Below are 10,542 nucleotides of genomic sequence, written 5' to 3'. Positions count from 1 at the left end.
TATGTTCTGTTCTCTTTGTAATCAGAAAAGGAAGGCCATGATTCTACACAAGCAGCATTTCTTATAACTCAGCAGTATAATGCATCATAAAACAGTGTAATGATTTCATAATTTTTAATCCAAGGCATAATGTGGCCTATAGCCGTATAATGATTCAACAATTATTTGATTAGAAGGATAAGGTGGCATAAGATAGTATGATAATCTCACAGCCGTTTCTGGCCTCTGGCCTGATTTTTGACACCCCTGGTCTAGAGCTGTCATTGTTTTAGGATACATAATGGTGGACATGCTAACAACACTTTAAATAAGCCTGTGTAAAAATAAAACAAACCAAGGCTAGAAACATTTTACTTGGACTACAAGTTACATGCTTTATTTAATGCCTGAGGAAGATAACACTAATAATCAGTAACATTTTATTCAACAATAAAAATGCACTCATACAAAAATTATTCAGCAATGAATTTGATCTTATTTTGCCACTCTAATAAACCCCCAAAAGCTCAAAAATAGGGGAGGTCAGCAGCCCAGTCAATCTCAGAAGCCTTTTGACTCGCAAGCTGTTGATAACTTGATTTGCAGGATAAAGAAGCTATTTTGACATGGAGTCAGCAGCTGACCCCCCCTGCTGTTTTTGCTGGCCAGCAGTCTCTGGGCAGTCTACTGTATAACCACACCATCCTTTTACAGTAAAACTGAGACCACTTGTAAGCATCAAATATGGAATTTGAATGTAAAATTATGGCAGTCAGGGGCAAGTTGAGAAACTACTAATTGCTCTCAAACACAATAAAAGTTGCCATAAAGGCAGTAAATTAAAAAACAGTTCAAGTTGTTGTATATGTTTTACTGACTGCTCTTGTGACTAATGGAGTTTTCTATTACTCCAGATTACTACACTGTGGCAGAATTGTAGATTAACGCTGTAATCTTAATTCATAAAGTCTGACAGAAACACAGTAAAAGAATCTAAGCCAGTGATAGGCTACTGATTTATGATTAGAAGACTCCCAAGAAAAAAAATGACACAAGTCAATTATTCACCTCAACTTGCCAAAGATCAAAGGGTATTGGTTGACCATAAGTCACAATAAGACTTTAGATTGTCTTAAATTTTCGTGTATTTCAGGGTGACGACTTCATTTGCAGTTGGAAGGTAACATCCCATACCTGTAAAAAAATGTAAAAGTTCAGAGAATATTATATAATACGACAAGTTAGATTGTGTGCATCAAATGTCTGACCTCAGCTTATCTTACACATTGTGAGATTGGTTCACTCACCAACATTGAGTGGGGTTGTACCACTCAGCAGTTGCCAGTAGTGTGATGAATTTCCTGCCAAACCATTTACACTCTGAAGGAATGGTCCATAGTCATCATGTGGTATGTACTGAAAGCTGGAAACATAGGGAATGACTTTTTAAAGAGTGAAGTGGACAGTTTTTAATATAACTATGAAATCCTTTTTAACAATGCAAATAGTTTCACTCTCTATGTTTTTACACAGAACTCTGCATTCAGTTATTAGTTATTATTAATCTCTGGCTCTTTTCCACGGTGCGTCTTTTGTCCTGTCTCCCTCCCCTCACACCCAGCAGGTCACAGCAGATGGGTCCCCCTGAGCCTGGTTCAGTGCGAAGTTCTTCTCTGTTAAAAGGGAGTTTATCTTTCTACTGTCGCCAAGTGCTTGCTCATATGGGGCCATGTGAAACATTAATGAAAGGAAGGCATTTCTTAAAGCTAAAGATGTTATGTGATTTTTGACTGTACTGTACATATACAGGTTTCTGTGGTCTACTGTAAGAAAAAAGTATGAAGATTTGTTTTTTTAAGATGTCAAGAAACATTCCAGGGCACAATTAGTCATCTGGAATTAAAAATTCACACCCAGATATACGGGGTCTCAATTTTAATTAAACATTAAGAGAACAAAAGTAAATGTATGGCTTCTTCTAGTAAGGAAATAGTTGATGTGATGGTCTTACTTGAAGCCTTGGTTTGAGTATCTCAGTCTCGTCAGTCCACCGAAGAGGCTGCCTCTATAAGCAGTAAAAGTGTTGTAGGTCTTAATGTTAGTGGGTGGCACATTCACTTGCACTCTGAAGTTAGTGTTACCTTAAATAACAAAGGAGGGTGAAGTTAGTTTACCGAAGATGAGCAGAAAAACAATAAAGGCGATTAATCTATGTGACTTTTCAAGGATTTTTTGGCATTTCTTTTTGTTTTTTATTTAGCAACACAGGAAAAAAACACTAAAGGTTACCCTGAGCTGATGTCCCAACAAAAAACAGCAGCAGCAGGGCTGCAGAGAGGAGAGCAGGCTTCTTCATTTCAACTGCAGGGCAAACAGAAAATTTTGATATGCAAACATGAACACAAACATACGTTGTGGAAAGCAGTTCCTGAACACTGAGTATCACCATCCCAAAATACAGCATTTATAATGGAATAAAACCTCTTCGTGTTTTATTATTATTTTTATTTGGTACGTGAGTTTATCAAGTCATCTAAAAGTGAGGTGTGCAATATTAAGGAAGTTCAACAAAGTTAAGCTTTTCTTGCTTGATAAACCCTAAAGTCTAAGTTGGAGATAAAGAGTATCTCATTAGTGGTCATCAACTTTCCCTGTTAAGTCAGGCTTTCTGCTTCAGACTCTGAATGCCCAGGATTTCATGTGTCATGTTATCCCTGTGAGTGTAGCCTACTCTAATCAGAGACGTTAGCAGATGATAAAATGGTGACAAAAATCTGTAAAAAACATGAAAAATGTAACAGAACCGCACAGAGCAGTAAAATAAACATTTTAATTCAAGTAAACTATTTTAATTTTGACCGCTTTGGGTGCTGCCTTTTATTTCTAATATAAAGACTGCATGTTAGAAATCTGAAACGTTAGACTGGATACATTTAAATATTAAAGGTTACTGTGCCTTTGAAAAAAAAGGAGACATGGAAATCGCTTTAGTATGTTAGTAGATCAAAGGTAAACTGCTTTTATTTATTATCAATGATATTTAAAGATATTCTTACCTTTTTCAAGTTCTGTTTTCAATAAATGTGTAAGAATGCAGCCGTGGAGGTTGTAACTTTTCAGTTGAACAGTTCCTCCTCCTCAAGTTGAAGCTGAACTACAGATTAGGAACTTTTATACCTCTGTGCCACACATAGCATTATACAGAAACAACCAATGATGATACAGAAAAATAACCAAGCCCTTTACTTGTGCAATCAAAAAAAAGAGAAGCTTATATCTGTGTTGACTAACCATGGATGTTATCGAATGACAAAAGGTGACCATGTATATTAAATTGCATAGGAGGACTTTTAATTCATATAACATTTGCTACATCTGGCAATTTTTTCTGCAATTAATTGTTTAATTGCAGGTTTGAATTTGCTGTATGTGTTCCCCTCTCTCTCTCTCCTGCTGCTTTCCTGTCACTATAAAAGGACAAAAAATAATGCTAATTTAAAAATGTAATGTGCAATTTTTATTAAGGATTTTCACAGTGAGAAAATCCTGCGTGCTTGTGTCTGCAAATCCTTTATAAAGTATAACCTTATATTAAATTGTAATTTAATGAATTGTGTATCCTGTGTATTGCTTGCCTTTATCTTGGTCCTGTGTAAAAAATGTGGAAATTGTTTTACACTGTTTAATAGGAGCACAGAGAATTTTTCACTTTTGCCTTCTTGCTGAGTAGCCATGCAAGTAGGCCAGGAGGGTGACCTAGAAAGTTAATCGTGTTTCCAGGATCTCTGTTTGAATTTACACGTACCTTATTTGTCAGACTTCAGTCTTTGTTTTTCTTTACATAATTGAGCACTTTTATTCCTTGACAGTTAGAAGACTGTAATGAAACAATCAAACAGTCATCTCAAATGCATGTGTAAGTTAGGTTGAGAAATGGTAATAATTTGATGCTAAGCTGTATCATTTGGAACATAAATACTTCATGAATACTTCAAAGAGTAAGGTGTGCTGCCGACAGAAAGTACATTGTGTGGGTTTGATCCTTTTTCTGGTTTGGTGCTGAAACTTCTTAGAAGACTCTTCTATTTCCTTGTTCTACCCAAACCAGTTGTGGCAGATAACTGGTCCGCCCTGAGTTTGTTTTTTTCAGTCTCAGTCTTTCCTCCCGACCTAATTTGTGTGCATTCATTTGTTTTTCAGGTTTGGTGCTGAAACCTCTTGTAAGACTATTTTCCGTGTATTCTTCTTTCCTTTTTCTTTCCCAACCATTTGTGCCAGATAACTGGTATGCCTTTAGTCTGATCTTTTAGTCTCAGTTCTTCCTCCTTAGCTAGTTCCCTTTGCCTCTGCTTTTTAAGCCCTCATCAGAGCCATCAGATAGTCTCTCACTACCTGTTCTGTCAGTCTACAGTCTTGCTTATACTGTTTGCTCGGTCTTGCCACTGCTGCCATGGAATATGGAATGCACAGAGTGCCAAAATGACTTAAATAAATACATAATTTAAATAATGAATTAAATGTGTTGTTAATTAATTCAAATAGGTATTGTAACTCCCTCCAAGTTGAAAAACAGACACAATGTGTTTTGGATTTTTACTGCCATTTATTGGACACAGGTGCTACCAACGATGCCGTGAGAACTGTATAAACCCAAGGTAAACAAATCAATAATCCTAAATATTTTTGATCTGTAGCTCCATTTCACAGCGTGTCTTTACCGGACCTCGGCTGCGGGTTTCCCTTCAGCCATTGAGGAATAATGTGTGAACTGTGTTGAGGTGCTTCCCTATATCTTGCTCTGGTGTAAACTGTGGACATTATTTAGTGGGAGCACAGAGACACTTTTTCACTTTTACCTTTTGCCCTCACTGAGTAACCATGCGTGTAGACCAGGAAGGGGACCAAGAAAGCGTATCATGTTTGTGTAATCTATTTGTAAGTTGCATATTAAATATTTTTCAGACTTTGGTCTTTTTCATTATGTAATTGAGCAGTTGTATCAATTGATAATTAAATCACTATAATGAAACAATCAGACAGTCATCTCGAATGAGATGTTTAAGTTACATTGTGAAATGCTAATATTTTGGTGTTGAGTTGTATCATTTGGAACATGAATAACACATTGTCAGCATTCATGCTTCACAAAGTAAGGTGTGCTGCCAACATTTTTTGGCTTCAATTGCTCTTCCAGTTTGGTGCCAAAACTTCTTAGAAGACTATTTTCCGTGTATTATTCTTTCCTTTTTCTTTCCCAACCAGTTGTGCCGGATAACTGGTGTAACCGGTTTCTGCTTCATCCCGCTGCAACAGTTCGGCCCAAACAGACTCCTCGACTCTGCGTTGTGTTGTGTTTTTTAAAAAGACAAGGAGTCTCTTATCGATCGTTGCCACTTTATTGCCTGAATGGAAACAATGGTGTATTATCAGTGCACAGGCTCGCCACACACCACTCCGCACAGCACACTACGGCAGAACATCTCGTTAGCATTCCGCTTTAGCATACAGTTTTACACAATAATAAACAAATGAAAAGTACATAAAACTGATGTTGGACATGTGTCCACTAAGCACTTATTAGACTCGGTGCTCGTCAGCTAATCAAACATGTTTTACGTGGCTGTACTACTTAGCTATATCGTGTGCGGAACAATACAACTCACCTCTCGTATGGCTACGGCAGACTGGCAGCGATTACTGCAGCCAGCCACACCGAGAGGCTTAGCTAGTTCCCTTAAAAAGCCCTCATCAGGGCCATCCGATAGTCTCTCACTACCTGTTCTGTCAGTCTACAGTCTTGCTTATACTGTTTGCTCGGTCTTGCCACTGCTGCCATGGTATATGTAGTGCACACCACATAAGTTATTTTTGATCTGTAGCTCTATTTCACAGCGTGTCAAAGTAGTGCCAAAATGACTTAAATAAATACATAATTTAAATAATGAATTAAATGTGTTGTTAATTAATTAAAATAGGTTTTGTAGCTCCCGCTAAGTTGAAAAACAAACACAATGTGTTTTTGATTTTTACTGGCATTTATTGGACACAGGTGCTACCAACGATGCCGTGAGAACTGTATAAACAACATAAAATAATCAATTTTCACAGTAAGTTGTTCTTAATGAAAACACATCTTGCAGTGCACACTCTTTACCCACAGGTGGAAAACTTCGTTGCATGTGTCTCCAAATCTGTACCAGGCACCAACTAAGAAAGGAAAGCATGCTGCCCTCTACCGAGTGTGGCGTGTAACTGAAAATACTGTCAACCCAAACAACAGACTGAACATTGGTTCCACCCTGGAAACATTCTGTAAAACCTTTAAATGTGAGTTTTTAAAACCAACAATGTATACATTACAATCTGATTTATTAAAAATAAAGTATCTTAACTTATTTATTGCAACTTAAAACCATGAAATTATCTTAAACTGCATAACTGCTGGTGACAGCAGCCACAGGTATTAATAAATTAATTACATAAATAAATAATTAAATAACAATTAATGTCATTGAAAATCTTTTAAAAAATTTTTTATCATTTCAAATTTTAATTTATAATCACATTTAATGAATTCATTATCTGTTTCATTAAATAATTATTAATTTATTAATTCTTTAATGGTGTATTTCAGGGGTATTCAACTAAAATTTAAAGAGTTCCAGCTGGAGAAAATTTCTTGAAGCAAACATCACAATGTCTAATCACATAAACAGTGTGATAAAGGTATCAAAAACATTTTCATTATATGTAGTATATAAAAAAATATTCTGTTCACGCAACATAGAACTAAACATATATGTTTGACTAGTGACATGTTAAATGCGCACATTAAAAATTTTAAAGTAGAGGTCCTTTTCAAAATAACAGAAAATAAGAAAATGATGCATTTTGAAATAAACTAACTACAGAAAAATTACATAAATGGAGGAAAAGCTTGTATTTCCCCTTTTGTGTTTTATTAGGCGATCAACCGACTGCATGTGGAGAACTCCAGCATTTACTCATTAAATGCTCTATTTTCACTTTCCATGTTTCTTTTTTTGCACAACCATATTTTTTCCTGATTTTTCGCTCCCTTTCTTCAATTCACTGTTTTTCTATTTTCTTTTTCTCCACTTTCTCCAGTGCTATCGTCTGTATTTCTCCCTTTTTTTTCTACATTGCTGTCTTTCTTCTTCTTTCTACTCTTTTCACATGTAACTCTACGCTGTCAGGGCTGCAGAGTCCAAGTGTTTAGCACCCGGAATGCACAAATTTAATTGACTGAGTGGCTGAACTTGTATCCAATTTGCCTGTGTTTCTTCAGCCAGAGAGCCGCTACCGTAAAGAGCAGAAAAACTGCACCAATTAAAATAGAAGCGCCCATCAGGTTTTAAATCTGTTTTGGTTGTGGGTCCATGTCTGTATGGGACAGCTTGTGGGTCTGGACTCAGACTCACAGTGTTAGTGACCTCTGATGTATTCAATTAATTCTTTTAGCACTCTAAATGAATTAATTATATTGGTCAACCTCAGTCATCAAACTCAGGGGGTTAATCGAGGTTAATGCTGATTAAGTCAAAACCATTGTTTTGCCCTGGTGGCCATTCTTCTAGTGGGCATTTCTCAGTACCAAGTAGGCCAAGTGGCCCACTATAAAACCATTCTATACACTTTTACCAGATGTGTTTTCTGCTGTATGCAACCTTTTATGATTTGTTATTGTGGACCTGAGAGACCTCTTGTGGACACTTTGGAGTACTGCTGATAACGCAATCCAAAAACACAAACAATATTCTTTTGTATCAATCTATAATACTTCAAATTTAAAAAGTTAAATTATGCTTTACAATACACCCATACTCACCAGACACAGCACCGAAGTCAAGTTTCTCCAAATCTGACAGAAAAACAAATTCAGTCAGAGAAATAATTATTTGATCTCCTGCTGAATTTGCAAGTTTGTTCATATGCAAAGAAATGAAGTCTCTAATATTTTGGCAGCATCATTTCAATGCTGAGAGACAGAATATCAACCAAAAAAAAGGGGGGGGGGGGGGGGAGAACCACATTATATAAAATTTATGGATTGATTGGGATTTCATTGAGTGAAGTAACTATTTGATCCCCTACAACCCAGCCAGAGCTCTAGAAACCTTCCAGCCTCACCACCATCAGAGCCAGAGACAAGAGTGTAGACCTGCACAAGGCGGGAAGCGGCTACAAGACCCTCGGCAAAAAGCTTGGTGAGGAGACCGCTGTTGGTGCGATTATTCAGAAATGGAAGAAATATAAAATGACCATCAAACACCCTCAGTCTGGAGCACGATGCAAGATTTTACCTCATGATGTGAGGATGACTATGAGAAAGATGTGGTCAGCTGAGACTGGAGAAACACTTGGATGAGTGATGAAACATTTCTCTCACTGAAACATCCAGATGAACAGAATCAACCTTTTGGGCTCCATAAGGGTAAGAACTTGTGCTCTGGAAAAAGGATATTGGATGGATCATTAATAGTTTTATGAGCCTCGTGAACAACTTTTTTTTTTTTTTTCAGTTTCATAGATAAATGAACTGACCCCTAGGGCCAGTCATTTGGATGTAATTTGCTTTTAAGGATTTTTCTTTCATAGTCTCTCTCCATTAAAATGAAAATACCATAAAAGTGTCTGTTGTTTTTTCATTGTCCTTGCATAACCAAAGTGCATTTGAGCTTCAGGGCACAAACTGATGGCCGGACATTCTCCTTGAGGATTTTCTGAGAGCAGAATTCATCGACCCATCACTTAGAGCAAATCATCCTTGGGGATCATTCAGATGGGTTTTTTGTTTTTGTTTTGCAAATTTAAAATGAGCCTTCATCTTCTTTTTGGTCAGTAGTGGTTTTCTCCTTAAACTCTCCCATGGATGCCATTTTTGCCCAGTCTTTTTTTTTTATTGTTGAATCATAAACTCTGACTATAAATGAGACAAGTGAGGCCTGCACTTCTTTAGATTTTGCTCTGTGTTGTTTTTTAAGGGTTTTTTCTTTTTTTTTGGTATCAACTTGGATGAGTTGTTGGAGTAATTTCAGTAGGCCAGCCATTCCTGGAATTGACTGTTCTTCCAGGAATAACTGGGTGACATGATGCTTTCTTCCAGAACCAATAAGAATAGAAAGATAGATTTACATCACACCTGACAGCATATTTAACATATTTTGACTATCAGCAAAACAAGAAGTGCTAGATTGAGCAGTTAAAGAGAAAGTGGGTTACCATCAGAAAGTGATATACTAAAAAATAAATTACTAACTAAACTTGTTGAAAGGAAAGTGTTCAAAGACATTCCAGACTTTTAACAATTTCCCGTATCTAAATAGGGTAGTCAAGTATCATATATGTCAGTCAGTAATGACTCAAGAAAGTTACCTGAAAAAAGTTCAAACATTTGCTTTGAAGGGTTTGGTAAATCCTTTTCTGTCTATGTAGGATCTCTGAGCTCTGTGTGGTGTTCTTGGTTAGCTGATATCATAAATGAGCCATTTACTTGAATTAAACTGAGAAATTACATTGACAAAAATCCTCGGGTACCTTTTAAATGTACAGTAACTGATGCTGTTCTTTCTAAATGAAGTTTCTCCCTTTCCACCACACCCTTAGTCACCCTAAGCTGTGACATGTGTTGTTTGTAAGTGGTGGAGATTTTAGTTGCCATACTTTCTCATGTTTTCTTTTTAATAAAACAATCGCTTCTGCTACTAACACAGCATTTTTTTAAACTATGCCAATTTAATGCTTCTAACTTTGTTGATGGCCAGAATATTTGTAATATGATGATAGTCAGGTGAGATCTAAATTTTAACATATTTTATTTATTGTGTAATTAGAAGTTGTAAATATCAACTTCTTGTTTCCACAGGTTTTTTTTTGGGGGGGGGGCTGCTGGTCTTTGGTTTGCTCCTATACACAACACCACAGAATCAACAACAACAAAGGTTACTAAAATAAAAAAAACAAAACAACTGTTAACATTTATTTGTTTTCTACTGTGATATCATTCATATTAATATCACCATGTTTCAGTGAGCCTGCTGTGACTGTGCACCTAACACAAGTCCACAGCTCTGGAGACACCGCTGAGAGCTGAGTGAACATTAAATGCATTCACACTCTGTATAGATGGAAGTATGCAAATTTTCAGACGATGTTTGCAGCACTGCATCCCAGCCTGACCGCAAAGATTTATCATGTGTGTTTCGATAAATAAATATTTGTTAACAGGATGAGTTACCCTCCAGTGAATTTGAAGATAACTTTATATTAATGTCACTTCCATCCCTTTTTCCTAGGGCGAGAAGCAGGGTACACCCTGGACAGGTCGCCAGTCTGTTACAGGGCTAACACACTCACATTAGAATCACTACCCTAACGTGCATGTTTCTGGATTTTGGGGAGGAACCCACGCAGACACGGGGAAAACACGCACAGCCGACACTGAAACTCTCCACCCTGGACCTTCTTGCTAGAAGGTGGATGGTGCCAGCACACAGCACCACCTGCTGCCCCTGCTGAACTTGGATCTAAATTGATGCTTAA

At 36.9% G+C, this 10,542-nt stretch overlaps 1 protein-coding gene across 1 annotated transcript; it reads right to left on the bottom strand.

The window, feature by feature from the left end:
* Nucleotides 1-327: 327 nt before the first annotated feature.
* On the bottom strand, nucleotides 328-3,128 carry LOC146562445 (cobalamin binding intrinsic factor-like). Its single transcript, XM_085293122.1, has 5 exons — nucleotides 3,036-3,128; nucleotides 2,269-2,340; nucleotides 1,991-2,120; nucleotides 1,287-1,402; nucleotides 328-1,173 (listed from the first exon to the last, which is right to left on the bottom strand). The coding sequence occupies exons 2-5, from the start codon at nucleotides 2,333-2,335 to the stop codon at nucleotides 1,112-1,114; spliced, it is 375 nt and encodes a 124-aa protein (XP_085149248.1). The 5' UTR covers nucleotides 2,336-2,340; nucleotides 3,036-3,128; the 3' UTR covers nucleotides 328-1,111.
* Nucleotides 3,129-10,542: the final 7,414 nt, after the last annotated feature.

The sequence above is a fragment of the Mchenga conophoros genome, linkage group LG12 (assembly GCF_057382185.1).
Source record: "Mchenga conophoros isolate Kocher_MC1m ecotype Shallow Benthic linkage group LG12, M_conophoros_male_GT1.1, whole genome shotgun sequence".
Classification (NCBI taxonomy): domain Eukaryota; kingdom Metazoa; phylum Chordata; class Actinopteri; order Cichliformes; family Cichlidae; genus Mchenga; species Mchenga conophoros.
The sequence above is the reverse complement of the archived record's forward strand: the minus strand, read 5'-3'. Positions and strand labels throughout refer to the sequence as shown.

Coding starts and splice junctions, on each gene's coding strand:
- LOC146562445 (XM_085293122.1), bottom strand. CDS start 2,335: ATGAAGAAGCCTGCTCTCCTCTCTGCAGCCCTGCTGCTGCTGTTTTTT. Junction 2,121..2,268: donor TGTTGGGACATCAGCTCAGG/GTAACCTTTAGT, acceptor TTGTTATTTAAG/GTAACACTAACTTCAGAGTG. Junction 1,403..1,990: donor TACTCAAACCAAGGCTTCAA/GTAAGACCATCA, acceptor CTATGTTTCCAG/CTTTCAGTACATACCACATG.